Source organism: Chiloscyllium plagiosum, unplaced genomic scaffold (genome assembly GCF_037043375.1).
Source record: "Chiloscyllium plagiosum isolate Xiang-an unplaced genomic scaffold, Cpla_swu_hap1 HiC_scaffold_10, whole genome shotgun sequence".
Lineage (NCBI taxonomy): Eukaryota > Metazoa > Chordata > Chondrichthyes > Orectolobiformes > Hemiscylliidae > Chiloscyllium > Chiloscyllium plagiosum.
Window position 1 is genome coordinate 61,963,739 of NW_028270148.1, and position 18,290 is coordinate 61,982,028.

Consider the following 18,290-nt stretch of genomic DNA (forward strand, 5'->3'; position numbering starts at 1 on the left):
AACACATGCACATATACATTTACCTTTTATTATTATTGGAAGTGAAAGCTCATCAGTCTCAGTCCTTTCTTTAGGCCTTGTTGCCATTAGATGTTTATTGGCCTTGTACATAGCCGATTTTCTCCGTCTCCAGCTCATGCTAGTAAAGCTCTCCCGTTCCTTCTTGTACATTTCCTGGTGTTCCTTCTGTTTTGCTTCAATCACCTCAAGGTCTTGTTTAAGTTTTTCTTGTGTCTCAACATACTTCCTCCAATCTAACACCTCTCTGGCCCTTTGCTAAACAACCAAAAATGCCACTTAGAAAACTGAAGAATTCATGTTTTCGAGCAAATCACTGCCAATGAGACATGCATAGGATAACAATAAACCTATTCTGAGGAGTCTTAATTGATCATGAGAACAAACATATTACAAGAACTAAGATGTATTCCTCTCAAAAATTTTGTCTTTCCAGATAGTCTAAATAGCAGTAGATGCTCCCAAGGAATCACAAGAAATATGTTCAATTACCAGATTAATCTCAGAGTTCTAACCTATTACACTTAAACAGTTTGTAATATAAATTTCATAGTAGCAATTTCTTGTGTAAAGCCTCATAAAATATGTACATCATTCACTTTGAACCAAAACGGCAAGAGTCTTGATATTTTGCTGTCATCACTGATAATAGATTATAAAGAGTTGTAATACTAACAATCATTTATAGAATACAACATTTGGCTTCCATACCTCTGATTCCACTTCAAGAATTTCATCTCCAGCAGATGGAAGTTCCTTCCAACCAATTATCTCCACTGGGGTACTTGGTTCAGCAGCTTTCATTGGCTTGTTATTCTCATCAAACATTAACCGTACTTTAGCCCAACTCTTCCCTGCCACCAGGATACAACCTTTCGTTAACGTTCCACGTTGGATAATAGCTGTGGTGACTGGTCTATCAAAAAAAAAAGAATTGACAAATTTAATACATTTATGGTGGTGATATGAAAGAAAGATCGTCATTTATGCAGAAGATCAATAATGTCAATCCCAGGACATCACTGCAAGAGTTCCTCAGGGTGGAGAAAGAGTTTTTGAAAATAATACATTAAGTCCATCACCTGAAGTATTGCTGCCTGCAGATAATTTTTCTGGATGTGAGTTAACAATGAAACCAGCTGCCTCCCTGCAAATGAGAGGTAGCCAATTAATGCCTATTGACTAGCTACTTGGAGTCAGATTGAAGATACTGCCAGGATCTTGTTGGTAGTAGTTGGGCCCAAGGTTTTAGGTGAACCTTGATAGGACCTTGGAAGAAGCTTCCATGCAGCTACGTAGGACCAGAGAGGCTTCTTGTATTTATCCTTCTGGAGAGGTTTCTGGAGCGGCTCCAGCCACAGATCCACAAATACAGCTGCAGGCCACCTTGTGGAAAGGGCTCCCTACACAATAATAGCTTAGCAGGTGTAGCTGAAAGTAATTTAAACATTTTACATCTTCAGTTGAAGTGTCAGAAATATGGATGACAGAGATGATTTTGGCCATTATAAGAAGAGAAATTACTTCTAAAGTTCCAAAGATTTGCAATTGATGGAGTTAAGATTTTTTTTAAAATAAATATCCCATCTACAACTTAGAAGGGAATCTATTCCAAATTTCCGTTATTGTCATTCAAAAAATGTGAGCTGTTCAGAAGTTAAAGAATACAGTTTGACATAATTCTTCCTCCACTCTCTGTTTCTGTTTCGTGATGTGCCTGGACTCCACTCAGCACTCATGAGGTTGGGCACTTTAAATGTAGAGACTAGTAGAAATGAACTTATAGCCATTACAGCATGTTTACTGGCTTAGGTTTAAATTATTTAAGCAATAAATAATGAAGAAATAGGTTAGCTCGATCTGACAGTTCATTGCAAATACACGGTAAGGAAATACATTATCAATTTTCAAAGACAGGTCATGTATCATCAATAACTTACCCCTTTCCTTTATCATTCCGACATTCAATAACAACACCCTCAACAGGTCCTGTACAATCAGCTTTCAACTCCAACATTTCCGACAAAGCAATAGCAGCCTCAGCTAAAGCCATCAAATTGTCTCCCTAATAAACATTTACAGCATATTAAAACATTTAATTACAGTTTAAAAAATGTATACAGTTCAAGAGATCGACAACCTGTGATTAAATAAGAATGGGATAGGTTAGGATAGTTCCATCTCAGTTGGATAATGGAGAGATTTTCAACACAGGTTGTTGAAGTTTAACTGTTAAAGGTTACAAACAGGGGTGAAAAGAAATAGTTTATAACACTTGCCTTTCCAAAGAAGATCATTTGTGACTTTGTCCAGAATGTTTCAGTACTATAGAAATCTGGTTGGTGCATTGTAAAGTGAAATTGTGGGAAAGAGGAATGAACTTTAGAAGCAATGACATGCTTATGGACACTGGAACAGACAGGAAGATTGGAACTGGAGCAAAAGTTTGTGGGTACAGAGGGGACATGAGCAATATATTTTTGAAGAATGATGACAGATTTGCGATTGGGGATGAGGTGTGAGTAAGTACCTGAGGAGAGTGAACCATTAAATTCGCTTCTGGGCACCATGTTAGCTGAAATTATAATGTGGTCAACAGTTTGGTTGGGTTAGGGTCAGGGAAGCTGAAATTGGATGGATGACAAAAGGTTTGTGACAGTATTTCAGGAGATGAATAGAATCTAGACAGAATTGGGTTCACATCTAAAGGAGCAATGAACATTTTGGCAAAGTTTGTCCTGATGCAGTAGGGGAAGTGAAGGCAATGATAGCTCAGCTAAATACATTGTTTAAATCCTTGTACGCAACAATCCATTAACTCCTTGTACATACTTTGAGGTGAGGGGATTTAAGAAGATTGTTGCTGAGAAGAGAAGGCAGGAATTATGTTTGCATTTCTGACTGCATGTTCATTTTTCATGTTGGAGCATCATCTGATAATGCTTTCAAATGAAAAATAAATGGTTAAAATTGTTATTGTAACAATTGGCATCTCTGGAATTGAGGGAAAGAAGATGAAGAATATAATTGGGAATAATTGCTATGAGAAAATCATAATTCTAATGAAGATGAGGTCATTGAAGGTGGTGAAAAGCAAGTAACTTCAGAAATATTATGAAAAATTGTAGTGCAAAGACTAGACAGTTGGGATTACACATGTTCTATATACTAATAAACACAAGTTGGGGGCGGCATGTGGCTCAGTGGTTAGCACAGCTGCCTCACAGCACCAGGGACCTGTGTTCCATTCCACCCTTGGGTGACTGTCTGTAATTTGCACATTCTCCCAGTGTCTGCATGGGTTTCCCCAGGGTGCTCTGGTTTCCTCCCATAGCCCAAACACATGCAGGTTTGGTGGATTGCCCACAGTGTCCAGGGCTGTGTAGGTAAAGTGGATTAACAATGGGAAATGCAGGATTATAGGAAAGGGGTTGTGTCTGGGTAGGATGCTCTTTGGAGGGTTGGTATGGACTCAAAGGGCTGAATGGCCTGCTTCCACACTGTAGAGATTTTGTGTTCTAAATCCAAAATGCATCTTAGTTTACCTTTCAAAGGAACATAGACAATATTATATTCTTAAAAGGAAATGAACTATTTCTGCCAGAATTACATGCTCTTCTGTTTACTAGAGATTGTTTCAAAGAATAAATGTTACATTGTTTGAGTAACTGGAAAATAATTATAATTTATCCCCTTACTCCAAATACCTTTACTAGCTTTGGCCTAATTTAAAATGCTACTGAGCAACATTCAAAATGGAAACAGCCAGAATTTTCAAAAATGTTGTTATGCTATTTTTTCCAAGTCTGTTTCTGTGCGTCCATAAACAGCTGGTTTCATAGTATGATTTGGAGATGCCAGTGTTGGACTGGGCTGTAAAAAGTTAAAAATCACACAACACCAGGTATAGTCCAACAGGTTTATGTGGAAGCATTAGCTTTCGGAGTGCTGCTCCTTCATCAGGAGGTTGTGGAGTATAAGATCATTAGACACAGAATTTATAGCAAAAGTTTAAATGTAACTTTTAAAAAAGCTTTGCGATTTATGTATTAAAGAACTGAAACCAACATGGTCATTCTAAAAGATGAGAGACTTAACAAACAATCCAGGTCTTTTTCAAAGTATAATTTCAGTTACATCACACTGTAAACTTTTGCTATATATTCTATGTCTTACGATCTTATACTTCACAACCACCTTATGACGGAGCAGCACTCCGAAAGCTAGTACTCCAAAAAAAACCTGTTGGACCGTAACCTGGTGTTGTGTGATTTTTAACTCTGGTTTCATAGTAACAACTTGAACAAAGACTTTGTTGTGAATCATCACTTTTGTCCTTTTTGACAGTTCCGCGCTAAAGAAATCCAACATGGGAATGTAACCACTTTGAACAAGTGGTTGAAAAACTGGGCAGAATAATGGCAGATAGAATTTAATCCCAGTAAGTGTGATGTGATGCATTTTGGATGTCCAATAAGGAAAAATCAAAAACAACATGACACCCTGTCATAATTCAACAGGTTTATTTGAAAGCACAAGCTTTTGGAGCCTCACTCTTTCTTCAGGTGTTAGTGAAGAGGATATATCAGACACAAAATTCATAAGTTAAAGATCAAACGGTCATACAACTGATGCAAATATAACATACTAACCTAGATGAATGTTAAGTCTTTAATAGGTTAGAATGGAGATGCAGGTTCCTATTGACATATGTAAATCCCAGAATTTCTTTCAAGTCATTGTCCTGAGATAACTTAAAACTTTATCAGCATAAAAGAGGTGACATCTAGGTCAGACAATGCATTTTAGGTGTGAGGCCTTATTGAGAGTCGACTGTGTCCTAACCTGAAGTCAGACTGGTTTTATTTCCAAAGTAGGAATTCATAAAATGCCACATTGACTGCCTGGCTACAAATTGTGTGCTTTTTGAACAAAATAGAATTTATCTGCAAACTATACTTCAAATATGCACCTTATAGATTTGTATTTATATAAAAGTGTGTGTGTGCGCGCGCGCGCGCGGGTGTGAGAGAGAGAGTGAGAGAGAGAGATAGTGAGAATGAATGAGTGAGATACTGTGTGTGCGTGCTTTAGAGAGTGTGTATGTGAGGTACTAAATTATAGAACATAGAACATTACAGACCCTTCGACCCTCGATGTTGCGCCGACCTGCAAAATTAATCTGATGCCCATCTAACCTACACCGTTCCATTATTATCCATATGTCCAATGCCTGTTTAAATGCCCTAAACATCGCCAAGTCTACTACTGTTGCAGACAGGCTGATCCATGCTCCTACTACTCTCTGACTAAAGGAACTACCCTAATATCTGTACTAAATCTATCACCTCTCAATTTAAAGCTATGCCCCCTTGTGTTAGTTTTCACCATCCAAGGAAAAAGACTCTCCTGTCCACCCTAACCAATCCTCCGATTATCTTATATGCCATAATTACGCCACCTCCCGACCTTCTTCTCTCCAACAAAAAACTGCCTCAGTTCCTTCAGCCTTTCCTCGTAAGGCCTTCCTTCCATACCAGGCAACATCCTAGTAAATCTCCCCTGAACCCTTTCCAGTCCCCCATAAAAACTACCCTGTTACTCTCACTCCCATTGTCAATCATCTTTGCTATCCTTTCCTCTACATCTCTGGAACAATTCGGAGACCTATCGAAAACCCCCAGTGAGTGACCTCTCCTTTCTTTTTCTAACCTCAGCCCAAACTACCTCAGTGGATAAGTCCTCAAACGTTACCTCAGCTGCTGTAATACTACCTTTGTTTAACAATGCCACACTGGTCTCTTTTACCATCTTCTTTATTCTTGCTGAAACATCTAAATCCTGGAATCTGCAACAACTATTCCTGTCCCTCCTCTAGTCATGTCTCTGAAATGGCCACAAGATCGAAATCCCAGGTACCAACCCATGCTGCAACTTCGCCCACCTTATTTTGGATGCTCCTGGCATTGAAGTACGCACATTTCAAACCAACATCCTGATTGCTGGTGCCCTCTCGCAACCTTGTAAACCTATCCCTGACCTCACTACCCTGAACCTCCTGTACACTGGACCTATAATTCACATTCCCATCCCCCTGATGCAGTAGTTTAACCCACCCCCATCCTGCAAAATGGATTAGCAAATGTCCCTCCCAGGATATTGGTACCCCTCTGGTTCAGGTGAAGACCATCCTTTTTGTAGAGGTCCCACCTTCCCCAGAAAGAATTCCAATTATCTAACAATCCAAAACCCTCCCTCCTGCACTATCCCTGCAGCCACATGTTCAGCTCCGCGCTCTCCCTGTTCCTCGCTTCACTAGCATGTGGCACGCACAAAAAATCAGAGATAACAACTCTGTTTGTTCTAGCTCTAAGATTCCACCCTAGCCCCCTGAATTTCTGCCTTAAATCGCGGTCTCTCTTCCTACCTATGTCGTTGGTGCCTATGTCGACCATGACTTGGGGCTGATCCCCCTCCCCTGAAGGATCCTGAAAACACGAACCCTGGTACCCGGGAGACAACACACCAATCGTGAGCCTCTGTCGTTCCCACAAAACCTCCTGTCTGTCCCCCTAACTATGGAGTCCCCAATGAATAAAGCTCTGCTCCTCTTCCCCCTTCCCCTCTGAGCAACAGGGACAGACTCTGTGCCAGAAACCTGTGCCCCATTACTTACCCTGGTAAGTTGCCCCCCACAACAGTAACCAAAACAGTATACTTGTTGTTGAGGGGAACCACCAGAGGAGATCCCTGTACTGCCTGCCGGTTCTCTTTCCTACCCCCGACCGTAACCCATCTACCTTCTTCATGTGGCTGTGGAGTAACTACCCCGCCGTAACTCCTCTCAATAACTCCTCTGCCTCCGGAATGACCCGAAGTTCATCCAGCACCAGTTCCCTAACATGGCTCTCGAGGAGCTGGAGTTGGGTGCACTTCTCACAAATGAAGTCAGGAGGGACACCAGAGTGATTCTCACCTTCCACATACTGCAGGAGGAACATTCAACTGCCTTTACCTCCATTCCGACTATTCTAAATTCCCAAATAGACTGCCAACAAAAAAATCAAATGAAACACGAAAGAAAACACTTGTCACCTTACCAACCAATGCACATAACTTTTTTTTGGTTTGAGGAGGAGGATGGGAAGGAGACACCACCTGAGTAGTGTTTTGGGTAAAGCAACTTCTCAAATATGTGACCTCGTGACCTCTGACTGCGTCCAGGAGCTGAAGAAAAAACGGAACTAAAAGAAATTTAAACCATGTACTCACGTATCCTGACAGGCTCCGCTGCTCCCTGAGATATGGAACGTACTCCCTGAGAAAATGGTACAGGCAAGTACTCTTGCAAGATTTAAGAAGCATCTGGATAAATACTTAAAATGCCAGTGCATAGTTGGCTATGGACCAAGTGCAGGTAAATGGGGTTAATGTGTTTATTGGTCATCATAGACATGTTGGGCTGAAGGGCCTGTTTTCTGTGCTGTATGACTCCATCTTTGGTAGATGTGATAAAATTACAACATTGAAACTGCAGTGAATGAAGGATACCATTAAAATAAATTACCTTAAGGGCTGATATATTTATGGACTGAACATCACCACCATATTCTTCACAAATCACATCATAAGCTAACAACTCCTTTTTTACTTTTTCATGATTTGATTCTGGTTTGTCACATTTGTTTACTGCAAGAATTATTGGAACTGCAATGAGAACAGTTAAAATTAGATGGAAATAAATATGTGATACAATAGTAAAAGAGATTTGAAAACATTTTCATTATCAGCTATTTTTGATAATCAATCTCTATAGCTCTTTAGTCATTTACATTCATGAAAGGAAGTAAGCTTTTTAAAGCTTGGTTTGGCTAACTGCAGTAGAATTGCCACCAGATCAGGACTCAGGTGATTGAAACTTTAAAGTTGCACTTACACTAGATCTGAAGCAGATTGCATGCAATGCTATACAAAAGAATCAGCTGATCTTTACTGTGTTTCAAGAGAGGACGTGGCGATTTTAATTCATTTGTTAAAAGGTACTTCTAAGATTTTGTGATTTTCAAAAGAGTGAATAAACTGCCAAATGCTACTCTTCTCCAATATTTCTGCTGCACAATGATGTAACGTTTGCAGTATCAGCAACCAAGAGGTTTTGAGTTAAAATACCATCATGATAAACTGTGAAACTGAAAGCATTATTTAGGTGATAATTCATAGGCTGGCATCAGACAACAATTACCTGCAATGTAACTGGGAAGGAAAACATTAATGTGGCTCAGGGAAGGAAACCTGTTATGCCTATCTGTGCTGGCATTTGATTCTGGTTCTAGACAACATGTTGATTGTTTATACCCTTTGATATGCCAAGCAAGACTCTTAATTACACAAAAGAAACTCTAAAAGTAACCACACTACCTTCATGACAATATAAGGAAATGATATTAGCCACTTCCTGCGACTGAAGGAAAAGAAACATGAAGCATCCACTGACAAGTGACACACACTAGTTTCTGAAATCTGCACAACTCTAGATTTGAACTTACCATTAGCATTTTTAGCATGTTGAATTGATTCTACGGTTTGCTCCATTACTCCATCATCTGCAGCAACCACTAGTATCACAATGTCCGTCACATTAGCACCACGGGCTCTCATTGCGGAAAAGGCAGCATGGCCTGGTGTATCTAGAAAGGTTATCTTTTCACCAGATGGTAAGTGCACTGTGTAATCAAATAAAACATTTCAGTTGAGAAATGCAAACAAAAAATAGTTTGTTATCAGGAAGACACTGGTAGACTATTGCAGTAAAGAAGTGGATACTATAGAAATTAGAAGAACAAACATTCATGCTTTAGTTAAACTCCAGAATAAGTGTGGCATCTTTCAGAGAGTTTTATTGTACAAAAGGTCTAAATATTTTGGTATGCTGCATATTCTTTAAATGCACAATCATATAAGAAATTTTGGTTAAAATTTACTGAAGTACACACACAAAAATTCCAGACAAATCTATCCAATTACTGCCTCATCTTGATCATTAGCAAAGTTCTGAAAGGGGTCATTGACAGTGGCATCAAGTGGCACTTAGTCAGCAATAACCTACTCATTGATGTTCATTTTGGGTTCTGCCAGTGCCACTCAGCTCCTGACCCCATTACAGCCAATGGGAATCAGTTAACAAGTCTTTACTGGATGGAAGCATATTTAGCTCATAGGAAGATGTTTGTGGTTGTTAAATGTGACCTTCAACTATTCTGTCAATAATCAAATATGTCTTGTACACAAAAACAGGACAATTCCAACTTGAGTGATTACCTCCCCATCAGTCTAGTCTCAATCATTCATAAAGTGATACTCAGTGTCATCAACAGTGCTCTCAAGCACCACTTGCTTAACAATAACTTGCTCATAAAAGCTCAGTTTGGGTTTGACCAGGATACTAAGCTCCTGACTTCCTTACAGCCTTGGTCCAACTTGGACAAAAGAGTTGAATTCAAGAGGTGAGAGCCATTGTTTTTGACATCAAGGCCACATGACTGCACAATGTTCAGCAGATGCTGAAGTAATCCATGCTCAAATACAGCAAGAACTGTACAATATCCAGGCTTGGGATGACAAGTGATAACTAATATGTACAACTCACAGATACCAGACAATGATCATTTACAACAAGAGAGAATCTAACTATCGTCCCTTGATATTTAGTAATATCACTGTCACTGAATCCCCACTAGCGACATCCTGGAGGTTACCAATGAGCAGAAACTGAACTGGTCTGGTCATATAAGTACTTAGCTACAAAGTCCTAAGTTATCCACCATCCACAAGACACAAGTCAGGAGTGATGAAATGCTTCCCACTTGCCTGGATGAGTACAGTTCCAACCAACATTCAAGAAGCTTGACACTATCCAAGACAAAGCAACTTGCTTAATTGGCATCACATCTTACAAACATTTTGCCCCTTCACCACTGACATCCAGTATCTGCAGTGTGTGCTATCTTCAAGATGCACTGCAGAAATTCACCAAGGCTCCTTTGACAGCCCCTTCAAAACGCATGACCATTACCATCTAGAATGACAAGGGCAGCAGATACATGGGAATATTACCTGCATATTCCCCTCCAAGTGCTCACTACCCAGATTTGTAAATTTTTCTCTGCCCTTTCAGAGTCACTGGGTCAAAATCCTGGAACTATCTCCCTAAAAGCATTGTGGGTATAACTATACACAATGGACTGCTGCTGTTCAAGAAGGTAGTTCACCATCTTGCTTGATTTTGACCCCATCCACTACTGAAACACTTACTCCCTCTAGCACTGATGCATAGTGGTAGAAGTGTGCATCATCTACAAGATGCACTGCAGCAACTTCTTTAACAGCACCTTCCAAACCTTTGAGCTCTACCACTGCTCAGAAAAACAAGATCATCAGTTGTGAGGGACTATTTGTAAGTACCCCTTCAAGCCACAGACCACGGTGACTTGGAACTATATCCATTCACTGTTACTGCATCAACATCCTGGAATTCCCTTCCTAACATCACTGTAGAGCAATTACACATCAAATATAGCAGTTCAGGAAGATGGTCTTTCCAATTAGAGAAGGACAATATATGTTAGCCTACACAGTGACACTTTTATGTCAGGAAAGAGAAAGAATACTTTCCAAAAAGAAGGATGTATGCCAGTAATGACTTGTTTGGAAAATTATTTTCAAGAGTTTGATTTGAGAGAATGTAACTTAATTCATGGCTCAAACTACACACACACCAAAAAAACTGTTTTTTTTTGTTAAGCAGAACTTCTTCATTATGGAATCTCACAGGGACCATTTGGAATGTAACAACAACTTGCTATTATCAATATTTTTAATGCGATGGAATGTTTTTAGGGATTTCACAGTGGTGTAAAAAACAAAAACTGACACCAATTCACTACAAGATTAGAGTGGTGCTTGAAAAGCACAGCAGGTCAGGCAGCATCTGAGGAGCAGGAATATCGATGTTTTGGACAGGAGCCCTTCATCAGGAATGAAGCCAAGAGTCTCCGGGGTGGAGAGATAAATGGGAGTGGGTGGGGTTGGGAGAAGGTAGCTAAGAATGCAATAGGTGGATGGAGGTGGGGATGAAGGTGGAGCGGATAAGTGGAAAGGAAGATTGGCAGGTAGGACAGGTCATGAGGATGGTGCTGAGCTGGAAGGTTGGAATTGGGTAAGGTGGGGGGAGGGGAAATGAGCAAACTGGTGAAGTCCACATTGATGCCCTGGGGTTGAAGTGTTCCGAGGTGGAAGATGAGGCGTTCTTCCTCCAGGTGTCAGCTGGTGAGGGAGTGGCGATGGAGGAGGCGCAGGACCTGCATGTCCTTGGCAGAGTGGGAGGGGGAGTTGAAATGTTTGGCCACAGGGCGGTGGGGTTGATTGGTGAGTGACCTGGAGGCATTTTGGGGCAGATGAATTGGTTTTAAGAAAGCATTAGGATAAAAAGAGGAAGAGACGCTTAAGGTGAAGGAATTCCATTGTTAGAGGCATTGTGAAGGGATGGCTACAAATTATGGAAATGTTAAAACCAGCGATGCTCAGACCAAAATTGAAGGGGCACAAATATCTTGGAGGGGGTTAAAGAGATAGGAAGTAGCAAGGTCATCGAAAGATTTACAAACATGGTTCAGAAATTTAACTCTGGGGCATTGCTTAACCTAAAGCAATTAAGTAAACAGGTGCAGGAATAATGGGTGAAAGGCCTTTTGTGCAAATCTGGATATGGACAGAATTTTGGATGAGCTTACACTCATGGAAGTTGAGAATCCAGCCAGGGCTGCATTGGAATAGTCCAGAGATAACAAGGCACTAAGGAGAATTGTAGCAACAGGTGAACTGAAACAGGGATGGAAATGGGCAATGTTAGGGAGATGGAAGTAGATGGCCTTGGTGAAGGCACAGATTTATGGTTCGAAGCTCATCATAAATATAATAAACAAGGATTGCAAAAAAATGTCGAGTTGCCAGTAGAAAGTGGAGTTAACAGCTAGGGAACAGACTGCCCTGTGTAGAATGTCTGAGAGAAAATTCCTGTTCATCCAGTGGCAGATGTTATACAAACAATTTTTACAACTTAGAAACAACACAGGGATCAAGGGATGTGGTGATCCAGTAGAGATAGGAATTGTCAACATACTTGGGGAACCGGACTTGTTTTTGGATGATGTTAAAATTAAAGAATGGGTCAAGGCCAATTTCGTCCGTCATACTGCAGAACAGCACGTGAATGTGAAATAAGAGGGACCCAAGGATAGACCTGTGGGGGAGCCATAGATAACTGTATGGGAACAGAAAGAGAAGTATAGCAAGCAATTTTCACACTGCAACTGAATTGGTAAAATTGGAACCAGGTAAGCATAAGTTTACTTAACTGGGTTTCAAAGGAGAAGAGTGTTATGGTCACCTCTGTGCAAAGCTGATGGCAGGTTGGGGAGAATGGAAAGTAATTTACCTGTCACAAAGCTAGTCCTTTTTTTCTAAAAACTGTTCCTTGGCTCAAGGATACTCTGTCCTTGATTTTTTTAGGAGAGGTAATAAACCAGGCCGGGCTCTGATTAGTCTGGTTTGGTTCAGAAATTAAAGGGTATTGAGAGACCTTTTTGTTTATATGTAAACAGATGAGACTTCAGGGGCTAAAGTGGTCATATTTTAGAAGTGACCTGTATAAAGAAAGGGGCCTGATCAGCTCTCTAGCTGAGCTGAGTAGTTTAGTTCAGACCAGAATTGGTTGGGAGTTCAACCATGAGTATGTGGAAACTATCTCTTCTGCCCTTCTAAATTCAACCTGTAAGCATCTGACCCTTTTTTGTACTGTGTTTTAAAGGGTGTTTGCTTATTAGGACTGGGTTCTGTAGGGGTTCTTTATTCTGTTCTTCGTGTTTCATTGTGTAGTTTTGTGAATAACATTTTTATCTGTTTTAAACCTGGCAATCAACCTCACTAACTTAATCCAGGTAATTTTCACTGTACCCTTAACAAAACAATTTGCAAAGTTATGGTCTGGGCCGCCTGCTTAAGAATGTTTTGAGTGATGTGGTCTAGTCCATAACAGACTGGGGGCTCTTTGTGGGATTTTAAACAGCGAGTGGTAGGTGCTAGTGTCTTTATTTTGGGTGTTGGTTTGGTTGGGTAGACAAAGCTTGGAATAGTAATGCCTCCTTCAGTTGCCAGAAGTTTTACAAAAAGTGAACAAGACCCAAGCTGCAGGAATTAGCAGAGAAGCTGGAATTGGAACTACCTGCTTCTGTGAGGTAAGGAGAGATAATTACAGCAGTAGCTCAGCATTTAAACTTGCTGGAGAAATCATCAGAATCTATAAAGATAGCCAGAATTCAATTGCAAATGAAGCAGCTTGAGTTAGAGACAAGAGATAAGGAAAGGGCAGCAGAAATGGAACAATTTGAGTTACAATTAAAAGCAGAAGAGAGGGAAAAAGAAAGAGCAGCAGAACAGAGAGAAAGAGAGAGGGCAGCAGAAGAGAGGGAAAAATAGAGACCTTTTGAACTTTAAAAACTGACACTTAAAAAGGAATGTCAGCTTAAAAGGCTAGAGATAAAGGCTGAGGGTAGGCTTAGTGAGGAAGAGAGTGAGGATGAGCAAGCCCCTGGTAATCAGAAGCCTAGTGAGAAACTGTTTAAGTATGTTCAAACATTGCCTAAATTTGATGAGAAGGATGTGGAAGCCTGTTTCATCTCATTTGAAAAGGTGGCTAAACAAATGCAGTAGCCAGTGGCAATGTGGGTTTTGTTGATCCAAACAAAACTTGTCGGTGGGGCTGGTGAGGTATTCGCATCACTATCAGAGGAGGAATCTGGGGAGTATGAGGAGGTGAAAAAAGCCATTTTAAGTGCATATGAGCTTGCACCAGAAACCTATAGATAATGTTTCAGGAATCTAAGAATGGATCCTGGTTAAGCCGAGATTGGGTTTGAAAGGATCAGACAGTAATTTCGAAAGATGGATAAGAGCTTTAAAAATCAAGCAAACCTATGATGCCTTTAGAGAAGTGATTGTTCTGGAGGAATTCAAAAAATCACTGCCTGAAGTAGAATGAACTCATATGGAAGAACAAGGTTAGCAGTTGAAGTGGCTGATGATTATAAGCTAGTTCCTAAAACTCGGTTTGGCTTCCAGAATCAATTTCAGTCCATGAGAGGTAGAAATTGGGGCAAAGACAAATCCTCACGTGGAAAGAGAAAGGTAGATCTCAGCAAAGATCATAAGGATAACTTACCAAAGGGTAAAAAAGAAACCAGTGAGGGGGACGAAGAAGTTAAAAAGCTCTGGTGCTTTCATTGTAATAATGTGGGTCACACGAAATCACAGTGTTGATGGGCTAGGGGAAAGCCAGATGCAGGAAACCAGACAAGCCTGGAAGTGTTATTGGACTAGTAACAAAAAACACAAGGGAAGTTAGACAACTGCCTCAGAGTGTACAAGCTGTTCAGAGGTTGGATAAGCAGGAAGTGCCAGATCTGTTTAAAAAATATACATGCAAGGGTAAAGTTTATTCACATAGACTCAAATTTTCCAGTGTCCTCTTGCATGCACATTTTGACTGCTCTCCAGACTTGAGATCATCACTCTGTTTCCACACTTTTTCTTTTTGATTACTACTTTTCTCTTTACCTCTCCTGACACTCCCTGATATCAATGCTTCTCCATTTAAATTCTCTTCTCTCAGATGCTCTGCTCTTCCAATTCCGTATCCAGTTTTTTGATACTGCTTGATATTCCAACTCTCTTGCTGCATCCCAGGCTTCACTCCCTCTTAGATAAGCTCTATTTCCTGAGTCCATGTTCTCTTATTCTCCTGTAATCTCTGCTTGCATACATCTTCCTAAACTAAACTTATGGTCAACCCTTTGATCCTGCAATTGCACTATACCAATTTTATCAAACACAGAAAACGATATCTCTGATCACATTCTTACATCATTCTCCATTCACAATCTCCTGCCACACCTTGACAATACTTCCTTCTGTACTTGTCTATGGAGAAAGAAAAGCTCCTAATTCACTTACAATTGCACTTTCAAATCCCAAACATCTAGTCTTTGGCCCTCTGTTCAGTTCAACATTTATGCAGCTGATTGTTTATTCAATATCATCACCTTCACATTTGTTGTCTTAGTTCCTGTAAAAATCATTTTCTCTCATGTTTGCCATGCCACTGATAAAGTCCTCATCTCTATTTCCTCTAGTCTGAAAGATATGACTTGAAATGGTCTGGCAGATTTGTCTTAGCCAATCAACACCAAGCTGGATCTAAGTTAGCTCCTAGGCGAAAGTGAGTACTTCAGATGCTGTAGATTAGAGTCAAGAATGTGATGCTGGAAAAGCACAGCAGATCAGACAGCATCCGATGAGCAGGAAAATCGACATTTCGGGCAAAAGCCCTTCATCAGGAAGTTGGCTCCTGTTGTTGTCTACCAAAACCATCTAATCTATCGTTGTCAACAATACCTGGATTCAGGGTTGCATAATTCTGTCACTGATCTTCATGTGATGGAACTGAAAAATTTCTGATCTGCAGATATCTGGGCATATGGATTATGGTGTCCATAGTGCAGACTTTACTTTCTTTTCTTTCCTTTTCTGCTATGGTTATGTTAAGGCATTGGAACTTGAAGAATGATGCAACTTGGTGGACCTTTTTCTTCCAGTCTGACCCACTGGTACCAAACTTTGTCCAGTCATTAAAGTCAATGCTGCCAAATGTCAAGGAAGACTTCAGTGCCTTTTTGAAATGTTTTCTTTGACCTCACTTGGAAATTAGCCATTGGAGAGTTGCAAGAACAGGATCTAGCAGGAGAAACTATTTTCAGCCACACAGATGCAGTGGCTAAACAAAAATTGATTTTTCAGGAGTTTTGCCAAAAGATTTGTAGATATTCAAGAAGGACATGAGTGGTTGTTTAATGGCTCCCCTACTGAATCTGGAGGATGTGGTGGAAGCATTGCTTCTTGTTTTTATGCATCACTGATATACTGTTCAGATTTTGCTGCAAATAGGAGCATGGTGATGACAATTGCTCTCTAAATTTGGGAAGTGCTCAAAATATTCCAGATTTCCTCCTTCAATATAAATGGGAGGTGGAATATTTCACAAAGCAGATGTCTGTTGATACACAAGTTTTGTTTTGACAACTTCAAGTATGGGCTGAGACCTAGAAAATTCCATTAGCAATGTTTCCATTGAATCTTATGGATTCAATGGGAAGAGAGTTGAACAACTTCTGATGTCCCTGAAATTAATTCCACAAGCATTCTAGGCAAACTCCTTCCAGTTCTGAAATGCTGCTCTGCCACTGAAGGCATTTTGGAATGAGAAATTCTCCTTGGATTGCCACCTTGATGTAGCAAGAGGCTTGTGTATTCCAATGGAGCAATATCATCAGGAGCTTGTTGCTCCTGGTAGGGGCATCTGTGGACAGAAAATCGGGAAAAATGGCCAAAGTGCAATTTTAAAAAACTCTCAAGGACAGAACAACTGAAAGATCACGCTATTGCACTAGTTGTAATGTGAAAGAAGAATGCAGCAGGAGGTGGTGCTGGCACCATGATCTGACACATCACAGAAATCTAATCACCATCTGTCAAGGTCTTGTCTCTCTTCCAAGATCATTTTGGAACATAATGGTAATTGCTTGCTTCTTTCTATACTGCAACCCATCTCCTAAAACACCACTCCCAACACTGCTGCCCCCCTCCTCCACCATGGACTTTTGTCACTAAAACTGAGACTACCTGATAATTAGCTTCTGCCAATTCCTTCCCTTCCACTAGTTCACTGGTTGAAATTTTCTCAACTGCTCACCCCTTATAATTAGCCCTAAGCTTACATTTTCTCTAGTTCTTCTCTTATCTTCCCTCATGTTCATCTCAGAACTCAACTTGTTCATGACAAATTCTCCAAGTTGTCTATCTCCTGCCTCTTTGACCATATTCTCACTGAACAGATCATCACCCAACTTCTCTTCCTGATTCCAATATTAGCTGATATTATGAACAATTTTCTTTGTCTCGGTGCTTTTCCTCTCTCCTTTAAATTTGCCCTTAATAGTTTTCTCAAGAAACTAACTCCTGATCCTACCATCCTTATAAACTTTCATCTTGGCCACCAAACTCCCCTTCTTTTCTCTGAAGTCCAAGAATATGTTGCCACTAGCTAAATCTGAAACTCCATAGGTGACTCCATCAAATCAGATCTCATCTCTGCCGTAGCCAAATAAGTTCTTCTCAAAGTTGCAGAGAACACACTATGTAACGGTGAGAAAGGTAAACTATTCCTTCTCTTCTGCAGCCTTTCACACAATCCACTTCTAACATTCTCTAGCTATTCATCTTTTGGGATTGCTCTTGCCTGTTTCCATTCTAATCATTCTTGCAGCAGTGTTTGTCCAATGTGTGCAGGAGGGTTTCCTGACACAATATGTAGATAGGCCAACAAGAGGTGAGGCCATACTGGATTTGGTTCTGGGTAATGAACCAGGCCAGGTGCTAGAATTAGAGGTAGGTGAGCACTTTGGGGACAGTGACCACAATTCGGTGACTTTTACTCTAGTGATGGAGAGGGATAAGTGTGCACTACAGGGCAAGAGTTATAGCTGGGGGCAGGGAAATTATGATGCGGTGAGGCATGACTTAGGATGTGTGGCTTGGAAAAGTAAGCTTCAAGGCAAGGGCGTAATTGATATGTGGAGCTTGTTCAAGGAGCAACTATTGAGTGTCCTTGATAAGTATGTACCCGTCAGGCAGGGAGGAAAGGGTCGTGTGGGGGAGCCGTGGTTTAATAAGGAATTGGAATCCCTTGTTAAATGAAAGAGGGTGGCCTATGTAAAGATGAGGCGTGAAGGTTCAATTGGGGCTATTGAGAGTTATAAGGTAGCCAGGAAGGACCTGAAGAGAGAGCTAAGAGCAGCAAGGAGGGGACATGAAAGGTCCTTAGTTGGTAGGATTAGGGAAAACCTTAAGGCTTTCTATAGGTATGTCAGGAATAAAAGAATGACTAGGGTAGGAATAGGTCCAGTCAAGGATAGTAGTGGGAAGTTGCGTGTGGAGGCTGAAGAGATTGGGGAGACACTGAATGAATACTTTTCATCAGTATTCAATCAGGAACAGGACATTATTGTCAATGTGAATACTGAGTCACAATTAAGTAGAATGGATGGTTTTGAGGTATGTAGAGAAGAGGTGTTGGAAATTCTGGAAAGGGTGAAAATAGATAA

General features: G+C 40.5%; 1 protein-coding gene across 3 annotated transcripts in view; it reads right to left on the minus strand.

Moving 5' to 3' along the window:
• Positions 1-18,290, minus strand: part of mtif2 (mitochondrial translational initiation factor 2) — a 51,671-nt gene that overhangs the window by 9,051 nt on the left and 24,330 nt on the right. For all 3 annotated transcript variants that reach the window (XR_015758452.1, XM_043695984.2, XM_043695987.2), the window contains 5 exons: positions 8,565-8,741; positions 7,586-7,725; positions 1,959-2,083; positions 730-934; positions 24-276 (listed from right to left, as the gene is read on the minus strand). Coding sequence is in view for 2 of the 3 variants with exons in the window: in XM_043695984.2 (XP_043551919.2) it covers positions 24-276; positions 730-934; positions 1,959-2,083; positions 7,586-7,725; positions 8,565-8,741 (900 nt within the window). In the remaining variant the exon portion in view is untranslated. The remainder of the gene's footprint in view (positions 1-23; positions 277-729; positions 935-1,958; positions 2,084-7,585; positions 7,726-8,564; positions 8,742-18,290) is intronic.